The sequence below is a fragment of the Wyeomyia smithii genome, chromosome 1 (assembly GCF_029784165.1).
Source record: "Wyeomyia smithii strain HCP4-BCI-WySm-NY-G18 chromosome 1, ASM2978416v1, whole genome shotgun sequence".
NCBI classification, from domain to species: Eukaryota; Metazoa; Arthropoda; class Insecta; order Diptera; family Culicidae; genus Wyeomyia; species Wyeomyia smithii.
Window position 1 is genome coordinate 154,271,465 of NC_073694.1, and position 18,841 is coordinate 154,290,305.

At 39.6% G+C, this 18,841-nt stretch overlaps 1 protein-coding gene and 1 long non-coding RNA gene across 2 annotated transcripts in view; one reads left to right on the forward strand and one right to left on the reverse strand.

The window, feature by feature from the left end:
- LOC129723260 (dynein axonemal heavy chain 10) overlaps positions 1-18,841 on the reverse strand; it is a 254,555-nt gene that overhangs the window by 76,950 nt on the left and 158,764 nt on the right. The window contains exons 43-49 of the mRNA XM_055677373.1: positions 18,705-18,754; positions 18,333-18,458; positions 17,806-17,928; positions 6,753-6,883; positions 6,269-6,691; positions 6,105-6,209; positions 5,776-5,934 (exon numbers count right to left, since the gene is read on the reverse strand). Of these exons, the coding sequence (XP_055533348.1) occupies positions 5,776-5,934; positions 6,105-6,209; positions 6,269-6,691; positions 6,753-6,883; positions 17,806-17,928; positions 18,333-18,458; positions 18,705-18,754 (1,117 nt within the window). The remainder of the gene's footprint in view (positions 1-5,775; positions 5,935-6,104; positions 6,210-6,268; positions 6,692-6,752; positions 6,884-17,805; positions 17,929-18,332; positions 18,459-18,704; positions 18,755-18,841) is intronic.
- Positions 3,915-4,366, forward strand: LOC129723265 (uncharacterized). Its single transcript, XR_008727739.1, has 3 exons — positions 3,915-4,028; positions 4,088-4,194; positions 4,248-4,366. It is a non-coding gene; the product is annotated as an uncharacterized LOC129723265 (long non-coding RNA).

Below are 18,841 nucleotides of genomic sequence, written 5' to 3' on the forward strand. Positions count from 1 at the left end.
TTGTCTTATGACGTCATCGGATGATGTAACCAATTTCCGTAGTCCACCTGTGTTTGAATTCGTAACAGTCGGCTGCTCAACAAATTCCCGTACGAGGGAGTAAACAACGTATTTTTTCTTGTCATAGTGCTCTTTCAGTTTCGTCCAGGCAGGTTCATAATTAGCATCTGTTATCGGAAAGGCACTGACGAGACTTTTTGCTTCCCCCTCAAGGTATGTAAGCAAGTACTGTAATATTAACGTATTGCTTATATTTTCTCGATTATGAATTCCGGTTTCAAAAGGATCCTTAAAACTTCGCCACTCTTTTCTGTCACCTTTAGAAATTGGAATGGTGAACATTGGCAACCTCACATTCGCGTTCGGGTTTAGTGTAGGAGCACCATCAATAGGCAAAATTTCCGGTTGTGGCTGGCGTCGCTGGACAGCTAACTCTCCTAGATTAGTTGAAACTGCAGCTTGAGCCTGAAGGAAACGTTCCTGTGTTTCCACCAGCGATCTTATAGCCGATTTAAAATCATCTTGCAAATCAGCTACCGAACTGGGTGGGCCTTTGATCAAATCCAAAACTGTTGCGTAGATTGTTTTTACCTCATAATAAATGCGCTCGAACTCCATCCGATAGTTAAAAATCGTAGCAATTTCTTGGAGGGATTCCGTGGCCATTTCAATATCCGTTTGTGCTTCTTCAAAGGCCGAACGAGTATCCAGCAGCTTCTCTAATCGCTCGATGATTTCCTATGAATGCGGGTGACGATTTTGGATAGTTTTTGCCACTTCATATTCCCATTGCAATTTCGCGAATAATGTATCTCGTTTTTTCACTGCTTGTTCCATTGCGCCGCTGATCCGAATTATCCAGGTGTGAAGGACCAACTTGTAGGCGATGATAAACAAGCTACTGGATAGCAGTTTTTAAATAAAGATCACTTTCTCAAATAAAACGTGGTTTATTGTTCCTCTGGGTAATGCGTGTGTACGCTCCGAAGTTTTGTATGGAATGAATAATAAAAAATGATGATGCAATCCTGATTGCTGTTGCGTGTTCCAGGTTTGGCAACTCTGTCCGATATTTCGTCGAGGGGTGAATCAAACTGAACGTGTACAATTATATATAGTGAAATAAAATCGGAGACTATAAAAAATCGTGTCCGACCTGTATTCAAAAACAGAAAAAATTAATTTGAAAAAAATATTTAAGAATTACGGAATCACATCATTGTAGGGCAACTTTTTACTTTATCCACAAAAAAAAGATAGGACTTCTAATTTCATAGAAAAATTTGGTCACTCTAAGTTTTGATAACATGAAAATAAGTGCTTCATCATATGTGAAAACTTTGTAGAAGCAAGTTGTTCCCTAGAACACTGATATCGAACCCCATACTCCATACATTCGGTTTCTGGATCATTGTGAATTTGAGTTCTACGTGTGCGTGTCACATGGACGATGAGAAAAATAGTGCTTTATATGAACAGACCGTATTAAGCTGAATGAATGACGGGACCGTGGGCTGTGTTTTTTCGGCCAAAGTACAATGATTGAATACATTGTAGATTTGTAAGAATTTGCTCAACAATTTTCTGTCGTGACCGGGATCTTAAAAATTCGTCGTAACAAACTGCGTGTTTCGGTGTCAAGTCTCAAGCAAACAAACGAGATTGCTGTTTGTAAGCTTTTGACAAGAGTATCACGTGTACATTCTAGCTCGCGTAGTAGAGATTAACGGCGTGATTCGAGTCTGACCGTCAAGGTTGCAGGTTAGAACCGGCCGTTTTGATTCCAACCATCGGCCGAAAGAGATACTCGATTGCAAGTAATTCCTTACACCCAGTCCGATTCTTTTAGACGCGAATGACCCTTAAAGTTGAAGCGTCTAGAATAAAAAAATTCAAATTTAACTCTTTTCGCATGATTTCGCCGGGTGTGCCCGGCCGAGCTATGTGATCGTGAATAACGAGTGTCTACTCGTACGCTTGCATATACCGCGGGTGATAAATTGCCTCAAATGCAAGCAATTGGGGCATACGGCCACCCATTGCGGCAATAGAAATTACAATCATATTTTAACTTTTTTGAAAATGCTCGTTCTCAGCACTGAAACGGCCGATTTGGGAAAACTTGGAATTTTATTCAAGGGGAATAGTTGCAAAAAAAAACCCTCATACATAATAATCCACTATTTTTGGAGAAAATTGATCAAGGAATCTCTAATTAGTATTAGTTTCAGGTAGCAGTTTTGCCAAACATGTTATTGTTGCATTTGAAAAACTAAATTACATCGAATGAGTTTATTTCGATTTCAAGTTTGATAACTTAACCATATTTTAAGGAAATTTTAATATGAAAAACAGTTGTCACCACGAGATGTTATGAGCAAAACTCGAGTTACAGCAATTTTTGGAAATAAAGACTTTGATTTGCTTATAACTTATATTCTTATTTTGTTAATGTTTTTGTTTTGATTTTGGGCGTTCTAGTTGAAACAACTAAAGGTAAGGAATTCAGAAAGCATGTAAATGTTGATCGAAAATGTTGCCAAACGGATACCAATTTTTTAAATAATTTGAAATTTTTAAGTTTTAGGGGCAGTGTCAACTATTTTTAATGCTTGATGAATAATAATGTTTTATTTGTGGTGAAATAAATTTAAAAAAACAGCAAAATAAGAATATAAATTGTGAACAAATCAGAGTCAATTTGACTTCATTTCTCAAACAAGCTGCAACTCGAGTTTTAAGCAAAATACGTTTGAGTAATAAGCAATTTTTTATATATAATTTTCTCTGAAACACGATGGAATTGTCAAAATTGTTGTCAAATTGGAAAAATTCATTCACCTACAAAACGCAATTTAATTTTTCAAGTTCCAAAAATAACATATCTGATAACACTGCCGATCTCCCAGATGGTCTCGAGGTACGATGCTGGCCTAACAAGCCAGTCGTCGTAGGTTCGAGTCTCGGCTTGGGAGAGACTGTTAGTGTCAGTAGGATCGTAGCGCTACCCCGCAATTGTCCTGTACACTAAACAGTCGGCTGCGAAATCTGTGTATTTAAAACAGAAGGGCAAATTCCGAATCGGAATGTTGCTTTGATAACACTGCCGCTGGAAATGGATTTATTGACTTATTTTCTTAAAATGTAAAATACCTTGTATATAATATATATGATATGTAACACTGTGCTACAAATAAAAAAAAATGCAAGAACTTCTGAAGTGACCTAGTGTAGGTTGTAGGTCTTGTTGAGTGTAACATTCGCTCATACTAGAAATTTTCCAAACACCCCCAAAATCTGAAGTTATGGTCAAAATACGGTTTTTTGGACCTCAGTGCATACAATTTTTTTTAACTCAGTCATTTCTTAACCGATTTTCAATATTGAGGCAGTTTTGAAAAGAAGATAAAAAGAGCTTTCAAAAAATCTACTGGTTTGCACTAATATCACTAAAACATGTTGAGTTATTTAAGTTTAAATATAATTTTTTAGTTTTTTTCACGCAATATTTCAATTTAATTTGAAATTTGCCACCTGTTTTTGCGAGAAAGATACTAAAAATACACTAAACTTTTGAAATTATATTCAATGACGAATCAAACAAAAATAGTTTTGTGGAAATCGGTGAATATTCGACTGAGTTATATATTTATTATATCCAAGTGTTTAGTCAAATGGATATGAAAATGACTCTGCATTGTTATTTAAAAGTTTTTTTTTATCAAATTCAATCAAATTTCACTTTTGTTTTAAGTTGTCGCGCACATTAACTTACATCTTTGAATCGCACTTTATTAACGTATTTTTCGAACATCCCTTTCAAGTGAATTGCATTTGAATCTGCCCCACTGTTTCATCACAGTGATTTTCATGTGTGAAACACTTTAAATTGATTTGTTTTGTTCTTGTGTGTCAAATGACGTGTCGTTTGTGCTGGAAAGTAGAAAAATTGGCAACGGTTATCAGCGAGTGCCATACGGCTTTAGAGTTCGACGATTTTCCAGACTACATCCGCAAATTTGTGCAAGGTAAGTGGTTTATATTCCGTAAAATAATCGAACTCTAGTCTTATTTTTGTTTATTGTAGATTCCCAAGATGATCCAAGCGATAGTACAGCTATTTTGCAGTAGCTGGAAAAATACGATTTCATAACACTTATGCGGCAGGAAGGACAAACTGTTTTTGTTATCAAGGTAAATGCTTTCTGCTAACAAATATTTGGATACACTAACGTCTTGATTTATAGCCAGTTGAGGAGCTGCGGTCACACACACGGGACATTATTTTCCCCCAAAGATGCAACAGCGACTGCGTAAACGCCGGTAATTTTTATATCATGTGCTCAAGTGAAACAGGTCAGCGGAGGCATTAGGTATGAATTAATTAAATTGTATAATATAATTATATATTATTATAATTTGTCACTTTATCTTAATAAAAGGAAGGTTATATTTGCATGTTGAGCTATTTTCATTTTAATATAGGAAGAAAATCATTAGAAGTTCTGTAAACATTCATTAAGGATTCGATATCCAAACACTTTGTATCTATATATTATAACACATGAATTGAAAGTGTTTTCCTTTTGAAAATGAGGTGTTGCACGGTAAATAGTTCTAAAGTGTTTCGCATGTGAATTCCATATGTTTGGACCGGGCGAATTCAAGTGCGAAACACTTTATAATGTCGTGTCGATTTCTTTCAGTGTAGCTCAAGTTTTGCTCATAATAACTCGGGGTAATAATTTTTTTTAATTTTTTTTTTAAAACAGAATAAAATTATCAAATTTGAAATACAAACATACTCATTTGCCGAAAAATACAATCCTGTTATTCAAATGCAAAAAAAATGTATCTCGCAACACTGCTGCTGAAAATTGATATTATGTTTAAATTTCTTGATTGATTTTCTCCTTAAATAATGTAACAAGAAATAGAAAACAAAAACAGTTTTATAATTTTTACGACTTTTCATCAAAGGAGAAGCTACAAATTCGCACTGTTTATATCTTATATAAGACTGGATGAACAACAAGTTAGTAAAAATCGTCAAACTGAAGCAACGATTCCATAGAAAACTCACTTTCCGACGCATAGAAAAGATATGGTAACCAATATTCACCGATCACCTTGTCTATGTGACAAATGATGCAAAATTCGTACGTGTGTGGGATATCGTTCCCAGTGACAAATAATGGCGCTGCGGTTTACCACCCCACAGTCGCAATAACGACAAAAACACCGGCATCAACAAACCCAGCGGAAAGAGCCTGTAGCGCAACGCAGCGTTGACAAATTCGTCTGCACGGAACGAAGACGTGTTTCAGGGCTGCTGGCGAATTGCAACTCTCGGTACGTACGAGTGAATCCATCCAGGCTGGGGTGACATTTCGGGGTTCGGTTCGATGAGAGATTGCCATCAGCGCACCAGTTGTTGCTGATGTCGATTATTGCGCTGTGTGAACAGCACCAGCGGCGCTCATAATCATCGTGCTTCCCCACATTTCAATTACTATTTCGTCTCCCCGTGGTGCAACTGTAACGTTGTGCAGATGTTTCCCATAAATTGTGCATCACGTGAACGGCGCGAAGCATCAACTTTGAATATTGACATTTTGCACCGAATTGCCAAACCTTCCGCATGCGGTAAAGAGCGGCGACGCAGGGCTGAGGCGTACGAGTATCAAGGTTCGATTGCGTCCTACCGTTCATTCTACTCTGCACTACGTTGGTTATATGTGGACGTGTATACTATGCTTTACATACGGTACGTACCTTTGGGTTCAGGACGGTGCATTTGGTTGGCAAGCCCATATTGGTCTGCGCTTTTATCAGTGTATTTATTACAACCGTTTTTCCACCACTTGTTGGACCGACAATCATGGTTGAGTGACGTGTCATCATTGTTTCGTATAATTGTATTACTTTGTCTACCTGCGAAGAATGGCACGGTTGGGGGGAATTAGTGAGCATATAGTAGGCACGTTGAGCTTTAAATTTGTGAATATTAAATTGTCTATTCACCGAATTAACGCATATTTAGAACCAGCAATCCATTCGGAAGGCTTGTTTTGCGATATATTGATTGCGTGGTGTGAACTGACCTGATTCTGCAGAATGATGTAGCCATCGGATTCGAGAACGTTTCTCACTTCTGCAGTGAACTCGGGATAGCCGACGCGAGGATAATCGACACCAGGGAATAGATCCTGGAAATAGAAGAGTATTATGAGTGCATGTTAAATATTCCCTACCCAGACAGGCGCACCTTCATTAATCCCATAAACAGAGGCACATCGTCGAACACAAATTTCGGAAAATTCATATCGAACAGAGTTCGCATCAGAGTGGCGGTTTCGGAAATATCGGGGCTCTTACGTTTGTTAACACCGGCCATTCGCAGAACCGCATTTAACGATCGGAGGCCCCAATCATAATGGTATTGTTTGGAAAGTTGTTCCTTTGCCAGCTTGTAAAGAACCGTCATTTTTTTCGCCAACACCTTGGCTCGCATGAAACCGTCCGAAAACAGTGATATTAGGCAAATCAGCTCCAAATCCGGCATAATACAAGTAACCGGTCGGAAAAGAGCCTTGACTGATTCCGGGAGCTCGGTTCGGCCAGCATAGCCGGGATTCATCGTTATGAAAATACCCACCTTGGCGTCCAAATTGATCTCGTAGCCCTCGAACTGAAATCAGTCAATCGTTCGGTTAGTTTGTTCTCTCATTGCACAAAGTTCGTACTCGTACCAGGAAAGTCTTTTGGTTGGCAACCAACGCACTTCGAATAGTTTGCAGCTGTGTCGAAATGACACTCAGCACCGAAATGTCGATCCGATTAAACTCGTCGAAGCAACCCCATGCGCCACATTGCGATAATCCTGTAAGACAGCGGAACTTGTTATTGTACGAGGTTGTTTTTAGGATGTCGAACACAGAAGTGATAGATATGCACTTTCCAATGGTTCAATCTTTCTATTTTTTGTTTTTCATTTGTTTTGAACTTCTGATAGAGAAAAATTTTGCCGAAAACAAACGTCTTATTTGCAATCGAGTTTGAAAGTTTGTAGATCACAACTCCTTACTAATCTATATAGCAGTGAAACTAGAACTACTTTAGTCTACATATACACTCACTCAGGTTATAACATAACTCGCAGCAAAGTTTTTCCCTGCCACTAAATCATTCGATAGTTGTAATTTATTCAGCAAATGTAAACGCCACATCAGGAAATGCCGTACTGGCTGTATGCCATCTTGTCAAAATATACCGCGGAACTCTTTTCTTTATGCAAGGCAATGGATACACTTATATTGAATAATTCCAAACGAAATAACAATAATATTTATTTTCTTCAGATTTATCACTTTCGGATCAAAAGTTTCGGTTTGATTGACTATTGTACAGTTGTTCATTTTCGACAGAGTAGTATTTTGTATGGACTACTCATTTTATTTTATTTCAATAAAACCATGCTTTTGGCTGAGAAACCACAAATAACTCACAAAAAAGCTAAAATTGTTTAAATCTAATATTGAAAAGTCTCAAAAATGAATGCATGTAGAAAGTTATTTGCTTTAGACCATTGGGTCGAATCAAATGGTCTACTATCAGATACTCAATTTGGCTTCCGCCGTGCCAAAGGGACGAATGATTGTCTTGCGTTGCTTTCAACAGATATTCAGCTGGCGTATGCTCGCAAAGAACAAATGGCGTCTGCGTTCTTGGACATTAAGGGGGCTTTTGATTCCGTTTCTATTGACATTCTTTCGGGTAAACTTCACCGACAAGGATTTTCTCCAATTTTGAACAATTTTTTGCACAATTTGTTGTCCGAAAAGCACATGCATTTTACGCACGGCGATTTGGCAACTTTTCGCATTAGCTACATGGGTCTTCCCCAGGGCTCATGTTTAAGCCCCCTTCTTTACAACTTTTATGTAAATGACATCGACGAATGTCTGGCAAATTCATGCACGATAAGACAACTTGCAGACGACAGTGTAATCTCTGTTACAGGAGCCAAAGCTGCCGATTTGCAAGGACCATTGCAAGATACCTTGGACAATTTGTCTGCTTGGGCTTTACAGCTAGGTATCGAATTCTCTCCGGAGAAGACTGAGATAGTAGTTTTTTCTAGGAAGCATGAACCTGCTCAGCTTCAAACACAATTAATGGGTAAAACGATTTCTCAGGTTTTGGTACACAAATATCTTGGTGTCGACTCTAAAAGCACCTGGGGTTGTCACGTGAGGTATCTGATGAAAAAATGTCAACAAAGAGTGAATTTTCTTCGTACAATGACCGGACAATGGTGGGGAGCCCACCCAGGAGACCTTATAAGACTTTACCAAACAACGATACTGTCTGTTATTGAGTACGGGTGTTTCTGCTTCCGCTCCGCAGCAAACACACATTTGATCAAACTGGAGCGAATACAATATCGTTGTTTGCGTATCGCCTTGGGTTGCATGCAATCGACCCATACGATGAGTTTGGAGATCTTAGCTGGAGTACTACCATTGAAAAACCGCTTCTGGAGCCTGTCTTCTCGTATTCTAATCAAATGTGAGGTCTTGAACCGTCCCGTGATTGAAAATTTTGAAAGGTTGATCGAACTTAATTCTCAAACCCGTTTTATGACATTGTATTTCAATCACATGTCCCAAAATATTAACCCTTCTTCGAATATTCCAAATCGTGTCGACTTATCAAATACTTCTGATTCTACTGTGTTTTTCGATACATCCATGATAGAAGAAACTCGTGGAATCCCGGATCATTTACGCGTGCAGCAGATCCCTAAAATTTTTTCCAATAAATATCGAAACATCAACTGCGACAATATGTACTACACTGACGGATCACTTCTTGATGGGTCCACTGGCTTCGGTATCTTCAATAACAATTTAACCGTCTCCCATAAGCTCGATAATCCTGCTTCTGTTTACGTCGCAGAATTAGCTGCAATTCAGTACACCCTAGGGATTATCGAAAAAATGCCCACGGACCATTGCTTCATCTTTACGGACAGTCTCAGTTCCATTGAGGCTCTCCGATCGATGAAAGATGTTAAGCACTCTCCGTATTTCCTGGGGAAAATACGGGAACACCTGAGTGCTTTATCCGAAAAATCTACTCAGATTACCTTAGCGTGGGTCCCTTCTCACTGCTCGATACCGGGTAATGAGAAAGCGGACTCTTTGGCTAAGGTGGGCGCAACAAATGGTGATATTTATGAAAGACCAATTGCCTTTAATGAATTTTTCGCATTTGTACGTCAGAATACGATCATCAGTTGGCAAAGTTCTTGGACCAAGGGGGAACTGGGAAGGTGGTTACATTCCATAATCCCCAAGGTATCGACGAACCCGTGGTTCAAGGGGTTGGATGTAGGTCGGGATTTCATTTGCGTGATGTCCCGGCTTATGTCCAATCACTATAGATTTGACGCGCATCTCCGTCGTGTTGGGCTCGGGGAGAGTGGTACCTGTGCCTGTGGTGAAGGTTATCACGACATAGAGCACGTTGTTTGGTCATGCCCTGTACACCGTGACGCCAGGTCTAGATTAATAGCTTCCCTGCAGGCCGAAGGTAGGCAGCCGGCTGTTCCTGTTCGTGATGTCTTGGCGAGCCGTGACCTATCCTACATGTCCCTTATAAACGTTTTCCTGAAATCCATCCACGCCCCAGTTTAGTCCTATCCCCTTCCGCCTACATCCAACCAAACGACAAGAACACGTTAAGACCCCGGATCCGAAACAGCAATCAGACCCGCACGATACACTCAAGGCCCGATGGAAACAACCCAATATGCCAGTCCGTAATATCTTGGCCCAGCAGCGGAACAAATTTAATATGCTGCTTACCTATGGCAATGAAAACCATCAAACAGCAAACCTGTGCTTTTAATGCAAAATATTCTAGCTTTAAGTTAGATTTAGTTTCAGCTCGTAGTCGGCAGCGAGGATAAAAAATTTGCTTTTAGTTATTAAGATACTTTAGAAAGTAAGCTACCAGATATAATTGGCGCCGTTAAACATTGAATTGTATTTGTGCCGTGTCAAATAAACTATAGATGAAGAAAAAAAAAGTTAATAGGTGAATTATTTTGAAAAAATGTAGTGAATGATTTTTTTTAAATTAACCTTCCATTAAAAATTTGCCGTATGATCGCAACCTATTTGCTGCCCCGACTCTGAAAACACACACTGTAGGAAAAAGCGGCCGCAGCAGAATTTTATTGCAAGGGTCCAGCTCAGAATGCATACTTGTGCAGTTGCCTGTAAAATTTTCTACCTCCAATTACTTGTTTATTTGCCTCGAGAAAAGCAATTCGCTTTTCAAAGTAGGATATGCTGATCGCAACCTTTGTGCTGCTTCAAAAGTGGGGGAACAAAGGTGCTCTGACAACACACACTGTAAGGAACCGCGCTGCAGCTGAAACATGTGACCAACCAGGTATGTGATTTGTTTAAGCCGAAAGCAAATTCGGAAAGCCAGCTGATACTGACACAATCCGCTACGCTACAACTAGCTAGGTATACTAGTCTGTCGACCATTTTAGGGAAACCCAGCAAGCGAACACTTCATTTTTGTTTCAACAATGCTTGACAAATTTCAATAGTACAATAGTTGGCATAATCAAACAGCATATTTCTGCATTTTGGCATGTAAAAATTTTCAATCGATTGCTGTAAAAATGTCGGAAATCGGTTGAAAACAAACCGCAATAAGTATTAAAAAGTGACAAATTTCGTCCCCGTTTTTTATTTTTTAAGATTTCCAGTTTACACCCCTATGTAGTAGTCTGAAGATATACGTAGTTCTACGTCAGAAATGAACTATTATTTTTTTAAATGGAATTTAAGTGCTGTTTTTCAATTCTTTGTTACCATAAAAAAGGAAGCCGGTGTAGATTTTTTGTACCATAGCATCATTAATTTCGTACAATTATTTTTTTTTTTTTTTATTCTCGCTTATTTTCCGTCGGTCTAGTTCCGCCACTGTTGTGGCCAATCACCGACGCCCAGGGAGGCGACTCCACACCCAGGACCCTAACTCACGACCCGTTTATTAACGGACCGGCGCCAACGGCTTTACTTCCTCATGCGATGGAAGGCGTGATCCCAGAGATTTTTCGCCTCAGAAAATCTCCCGGTGTCGGCTAGGATTGAATCTAGACCAGTTGGGTTGGTTGTGAATGGATCACGCCCCCTCACAACCATCGACACCTATGTCGGCGGTGGGATTCGAACCCAGGCGTCGAGCGTGGTTGGCGGAGACGTTACCAACCACACTAGGCCCCCGCTCATACAATTATTTTCAGACAGTTTTTCTATACAACCAGCTGCACCGAAGCATCAAAGTTATACCTATTGTATGACAAAATGCATACGTCCTTCTAGAGAATTACTCTCGAGTTTAATATTTTTTTCCAATGCTCGTTTTTGGAGAGCCTCTCCAGAGTTTTTGTGTTACGTGACGTTGATCTTAACCCAAACCAGAAAAATACCCCCCCCCCCCTTTTGTTACTGATCGTAAGGTTCAAGGAAACCCCCTCTTCCCCCTGTCAGCGTTACGTAGCTTATGGATGCCGCCTAAGAAACAATACGCATACGAACATTCGACATAGACCTAGGCAATGATTTTTTTTTATGGACCCCACTGCTACCATAAGTTTTTTGATCTTTTGTGGTATTATCCGAACGTTTTTGCTGTTCGCACTTTTTTTTTACTCTTTTGCATAGATACTTATTGAGAAACGTGTTAGGCCGTTACAAATTTTATTTTCATTTTATGTCAACCTCCCCCCCCCCCTCTTCAAAAATCTTGAATATTGGAAGGGTAAAAAAAACTCAAACCGTTTTGTTCATTTTATTGGTTTTCCGACAGCATAAATGCTTTATTTAGCAACAAACAAGTCAAGTGACAGCGAGAGTGTCATCAAAAGGCACGCGAAATAAACAAACAAATAAACAAACTGCGCTCAAATCTACTTTAAAATTATGTAGAGAAGAGGGTTTAAATGTTAATCCTTCTAAAATTGTTATAGTACCTTTAAATAAAAGGGTGAAGCTTAATTTAAAACGACCTGTTCTAGATGGTGTTCAAATTCACTTTGCAGAAGGATATAAATACCTCGATGTAACTTTGGACAAAATACTGAATTGGAATTCTCATCTAGACAAGACTATCTTTAAGAGTACAAATGCCCTTTGGGTTGCGGTACGCCGGGGTTGCACAGGAATACGCGCAGCAGCTGAGAGTAGCGCTACCTACGGAAGAGCAGTTTGGCGCTACTAGTCTTGAAGATGGCTGGAGACGCATTCGATTCACCATAGGCAGCACTGCTGTAGCGCTGCAAGGTACAAGAGCTCCGAATAATAGAATTGACTAGTTTTACGTCGAATGTAAACAGTTAATCGAGGAAAAGAGCGCAGCATGGGCGATACCGATGGGCACGAAACAGCCAAAACTCAGGCCTTCGAAGGAAGAAGCGCCGACAAGAGGACCGAGATCGCGTAGTTAACGACACTCGGAAGTTCTACGAGAAGTGGAACAAACCCCGCAAATGCTACATGCCGTAAGTCGATATGTGCAGTAGCTTGGATGGTAACCAACTTACGGACGAGTGTAAGGTGTTGTGCAAACTATCATGGGCTGTCAACTGACAACCCACTCTCAGATTGAAACTATAATCTCTTCATTAAGCCAGCTCTGTTATGCAATAATGCAAACTCGAGAAACAAAATTCAAAGTGAACCAATTTTAACATTTGTTTGTGAGATGTGTTGGTCCCAGAAGTATTTTCTAGTTATGTCCATTTCAGCCAACGAAACGATCGTGCTAGAGCACCATGTTTGAATGAAAACTGTTGTAAAATTTACATAAATATATTTTTGTTACACCAAAGCTTCATCTTACTAAGCCTGCATCATCAGGCTTCATCCATTCTCTTGATTTTTGCTCGCATTTCCTTTTCTAGCTGCCAAACACCTTTAGGAACTGGATTTTCTCTCACACAGTGGGAGTAACTAACACAGTCGCAACATTCAGTCGCAGAGCTCATTTTCACTCACAATCATCGAGTGCGAGGGGTAAACAATTATTTTCTCTCTCAGTTAAGGAGGAGGGGAAAGTTGGCCAACGAACAAACATGTATGTTCATCTAGAAGCCACATGCAAGGTAATCTCTCCAAAAACCCAGGTGTTTGTCAAAATCAATATCATAAAATCTAAAATATTTGTTTTTATAAGTTAACTTAAAATAAGCTAAGTTAGGTTTTCGGTAATATTCTGTTGAATGGCTTATATTACGTAAAATTCATATATTTTTGGTTATACTAGTGAAGGGAAACCTTTTGGATGCTTCCGGTTTTGTGCTTTATCGCTCTGTTAAAATAATCAAGAAATTCTATTTTTTCGCCTTTGGGATAGTTGTAGCCATGATTACAAGAATGAAACTTTGTCAATCTTAGCTTAGCTTAGCTTGACTGACTGCACATATCAATAGTTGCACTCCGTGATTGATCCGAATCAGTAAAATTGCACAGTGAATCAACAGAATGGGGTTGGGAGTGACTGACCATTTTCATTGTACAAGTTTTAGTAATTCAATACTTTTAAGGATCAATAACGACGCCGGCCACGTCCTTGCAATCAGGTGAAGAGAGAAAGGATGTTAGTGTGACCCTTGCTATTTGGAGACCGTGTTAACCTCTGCATCTCCACAAAGGTCACAGGAAGGAGGTTTTTGTTAGTAGGGGAGGGCTCGTTGGATCAAGTTTCACTTTGATAAGTGATGCGATCATACATGTAACTTCTACCCGTCTCTATTTGGCTATTTTCGGTTTATTCCATATTCAGCCGGCTGACTAGAGAAGCACACTTAGCTTATTTATGTTTGGTACTGGTTTAGACCAAGAGACAATGCTGCGCGCGAAGTTAACTCATTACGAAGGCGAACGAAGTATCTTTAATGTCAAACCATCCACCACACGGAGAATCCAAATTTTTAAACATTTGTTTAGGTCCAATCCCGTATACTCTCGAGAAAGCGAACACACTTCGGAAGACGTGATTCTTTGATAGGTATACATTGCGTAGTTATTTGTTCTATCACGATATTTATCAACCGAACTTGATTTGCGATACGCTTATATAAAATCAACGAGCAGGCAATCTTCGGTTGAACGATCATACCAAGACTGAGCTTATCCCGCATCTCTACTCTGTGACGGAGTACAAGAATGAAACTTTGTCAATCAATGAAAAAGTGTACAGACAAGTCATTTAATGTTGTATTTCTACCGCACCCCAGAGCGTTGAAAACAGTAACTCAATTCTCAAATGCTCGCTGAGCAAAGCATTTCACTTATCTTGCGTGTGGGGATAAACTATTCACAAGAGTTTTACTGGGCTTTTGCTCTGTCAAATTAAAAGCGTTTATCCGCCAGAGAAACTATTACTCTGCAGTCTCTCTACAACAGATGGTGTGATGGACATTCAATGTAAGCTCACTGTTGTTAAGAAAAGAGAAAATTGTTCTCTCTTCTAGACCAAAATGAGCAATACGAAGCCTGGCTATCATCAATGAGGTATACACAGGTCAGGAAGAAGAAGACATTTGTCTCTATTAGTAACGAAAAAAAGATAAACAGAAGCACGTGTTGCGGTTCTAACGTAGATCTCGATCAACGAGCAAATGCCATTTTAAACGGTATTCCGCATTGTTTAACGACGCAGGTAGGCATTTTCAGCCGTTAACTGTCATAACTTGTAAAAAATTCTTGAAAAAATAGTGCCGAGCATTTATTTTTGAACATTGTTTTTTGACTTCTACGTCATCACTGTTAACAAACAAGAAGCCCTTTAAACCCTAGACTTAAACCATCTCCGTACCTTTCTATATTCCATTGGGCTATCATTAGCAATCGAGCCATTGGCATCCCTATACCGAGTAATAGTGAATGACAATGAACTCATGTCCTGGGCTCAAACTCATTTGTGCCCACCGTCAGCTGTCAAAAAAAGGTGTATGAAAAGTGGCGGTGATATGCTATCTCGTTTATACATACGTTGAGATGTTCGCCCTTGAAACATGGCGCGATGCCATTGGGCTGTTGGCAATTGACATGTTGAGCAAGAACCAATGAAATAAACACACATTCAACCTAGGGGCTAGACACCTTTATTTTCATAAAAAAATCGATAATATTACACGATATTGGTTGATATATTCCAGAATTTATCGTTTATCTGTCACATTCATATCACTCCAACGGTAATGTGACATCAAGAAGCTATGATTTGGATAGAAAGCTACCCAAAAATGCAACGATAAGTACTATTGATATCGAATATTGGAAATATTTCAAATATATCTCCAGTGTCTTGCCCCTAGCATTCAACACATGTTTTGAATAGCCAGTGATTTCTATCATTTCTTATCGTTGCGTAAAACAAAAAAAACAGGAGGGTTGTGTGCAAAGCCACGACCGCAAGTTTGAAGTAGAATACTTTTACAAGAAAGATAACCCGGCTGCTTGCGTGTCAGTCATTTTTTCTAGTAATTAAACGTTGACTAATCAGATCAATCGAATTTTGCGCTTCAACAAGGATTGACCATTTTCAATAATATAGTAAGTTGCTTGTCATGGTTGGGGCTTGACAATTTTTAAATTTTGAGATGAAAGTACCACACTGCATCAGCCGCTATCGATGCTGAGATCCGCTGCAGCTAGTGCGCTATCCTTTGCTACGCCACAGCTGTGGCCGCTTTCCGCTATCGCTGGTATCCACTGCACTGCTAGTGCTGCTGCTAAGGGAGGACGACTGCTGTTGTCGCTGTCTAGAACTATTATGAGCGGCTTCGGCTGAAACAGGCTCTTTTATAGGCCGAATAGCATGTTTAAAATTGCAAGGTATATGATTCTGTCGACCGTGCTTGGGAAGCAATCATATAACGACCAATCAGAGGTCGAATTTTTCGTTTTGACAAGGCTTGACTATTTTCAATAGTACAATAGTGTGAATAATAAAATTACAATTATCTTATTTTGGGAAGAATCTTAGAAGATTTTCCAATCTATTGCTGCAAGAACGAAGGAAATCCATCGAATACTAACCGATTTATTAGCATTTCAAATTGGACATATTTTTCACTTTTTTCGGTTTTAGATTTTCATTTCACATCCCTATGTAGCCGAACTTCCTGAGAGAAGTATTCTACTTCAAAAAACAATATCGCGCGCAAGCCTGGGGGGCTTATGCGGTCTCGATCAACTAGATTAGTTGAGAGAATTCGTTATCGATATTGTTTTTGGCACATTTTGCATGTGTAGGATGAGTACAACGATACACCGTGCCCCAGTGCTGAGTCGAGAAAATTTTCAGCTCGAAAAGATCCTCGACCTGATCGGGAATCGAACCCGATATCACAACCGTGTGGGAGAGCTAGCCGACCGACATCGCTAACCACAGAGCCACGGGGACCACAATCGTTGCGTAATGAATATTAAAATTCGAAGAGCCTCCCGCACAGGTCACGATATTTCTGCGATAAACGAACTTTAAACTAACATGCCGAATTTCATCCAGCTTTACTGCCAGCTTTACACGTAAGCCTAGGGGAGGGTATTTTCTACAGCCTCCACTCTCGTAGTACGGAAATTGGCCTTCGAGAATCGGACAAATATTCGGATACAATATTTCACGTCGGATTTAACATAATTTAGATTTGATTTGATCAGCAGAGCATTCGCCGTTTTGAATAGAATTCCGCACTAGTACCGACCGATAGGCAGCAGAAAATGTGCCGCCGCTACTTTAGTTTAGGTTTGCTGCCAGCTAGGACTCAACCTGCGGCCATCCCCGTTTGGTCAACGATTCGGTTTGACTTCGCGACAGGCGTGACTTAATTTGGACAAACAATGAATATATCTCAGTATCGCGCTAGCGAGAGCCAACGGCAAATGTTTAGTATAAGTATTGGGATAGCTTTCGGGTGGCCGCTATCCGTTGGTATCGGCTGTGCCTATTTCTGTGTGCTGGTGTTTGATGGCCATTTGCATTCTACAGGCTGCGGCGGAATTTGGTCATACGGGTGGAAATAAATTGAATTAACATCGTAAAACGTATTATTTGCAGCGAAATTTGTACATTTTATAAAACGAGTAAATCCGATTACGGGTTGAGGTTTTGGTGAGCATGGATGTTTTTTGCGAATGCGCGCGCGAGTGAGAAATACTGTGTGTGTGCATGCCGAAAAGGCAACTACTGAAAAATTGAATTTTTTACAAAGGATATTGAGCATTTCTATTAAAACTGAACGATCGATCAATTTTGAATGACTCAGTTTTACTGAAATTTGGCCCAGGAAACTGAATGTTTTCCACTGGTGCAGAAACTCTTCAAACTCAAGAGTCATTGTTGAGTAATGTAATTTAAGCTACATTCTAGTTGTTGTATAACTTTTGTTTTCTTAGAAAAAACTGCCTGGAAGCGTTTTTTGGAAATTATTATTGGGTTACAACACTGATTTTTTTTGGTTTAAAAAATATAAATTTACTTGTTTGTTCGAAATCCTGCATATTTTCAGGTCGTTCTATCCGGAAACATTCTTTTGAAATAGTGAAATACAATCTTCCATATGTTTAATGCTATCAATGTTTTTTGTGATTTATGTGATAAATAAAAGTAATACCGACAACCCTAGTATTAATTGGGTAATACAGTTAGTTGTATGCGAAAACTCATATTCATATATTTTTACCCACACACACCGTCGAAGTTACATACCTGATAACACTGTCCCGACGGCACGAAAATCCATCCCCTCACCGCAGTTGGTGACGACGCACAGTAAAGCCATCGCTTTTGCTAAATCCTTCGTGGTTTCCGTTTTCCCAGTTCCAGCGGGCCCTTTGGAGTGTCATATGAACAGTTGAGATTATGTTTTTTTTTGCAAGAAAAATCGAAATGAAAGAGAGCAGAAAGTATAAATTATTAGTCTAGTGATAGTAAATTCCATTCCTACAAGCATAAGTACTTGCTCGTTATCATATGTTATCTTGGTAGTGAGGCAATTTATAACTTGGCAGTAATTTCTGTGGCACTGATTGCAGGTAGCGTAAAATTGAGTGCCAAGTAACAAGTATTACATAGGTATGCACGCAAATTGCAATTTACTAGACTAGCTTGACCAAACCTTTCGCAATCATTGCATTGTTTGCTCCTATAAATTGGAGCGTCCTTTCCAGATTCTCCCCTTACGACTACTGACCTCGATTGTCTACGGTACTGTAAACAACGAGCTCCACACTTACCAGCCGGTGCGGCCCCAAGCTTCATAGTTAACGCTTGCGTGATTGTCAAATAGATTCGATCCGTTAGCGGAGTAATCACAAGTCGTCCATTCAGTCCCATATATTCGTAGCCGTAATCGAATTTCCCTATTTCCGACAGTTGATCCCGATCCGGATTTGCGGTTTGAGTGTCCCCAGTGGAAACCACCGAACCGGCAATCGTTCCCATCGATGTTATGTAGCAACGAAAGTTGAGTCGTCAACAGTGTACGATTTTCGTTTCCCAGAAGTGACCGGAAGGGAGATAAAGGAGAATGTAATTAGATCAGATTTCGAACAAGACCTGCTTGGAAAGGCTGTATCTCGAATTACAGTATGCTCGAAGCAACTTACCTGTGCATTGAACTACGAACAGGTTGTCCATATCTCGGAGCCAGTAGAATCTGTAATGCAAATAGGAAACAATTGGTTTTAGTAAAAGAGGATCAACTGTTTAAAATTCGTACCCATCTGAACAGGATAACAGAAGC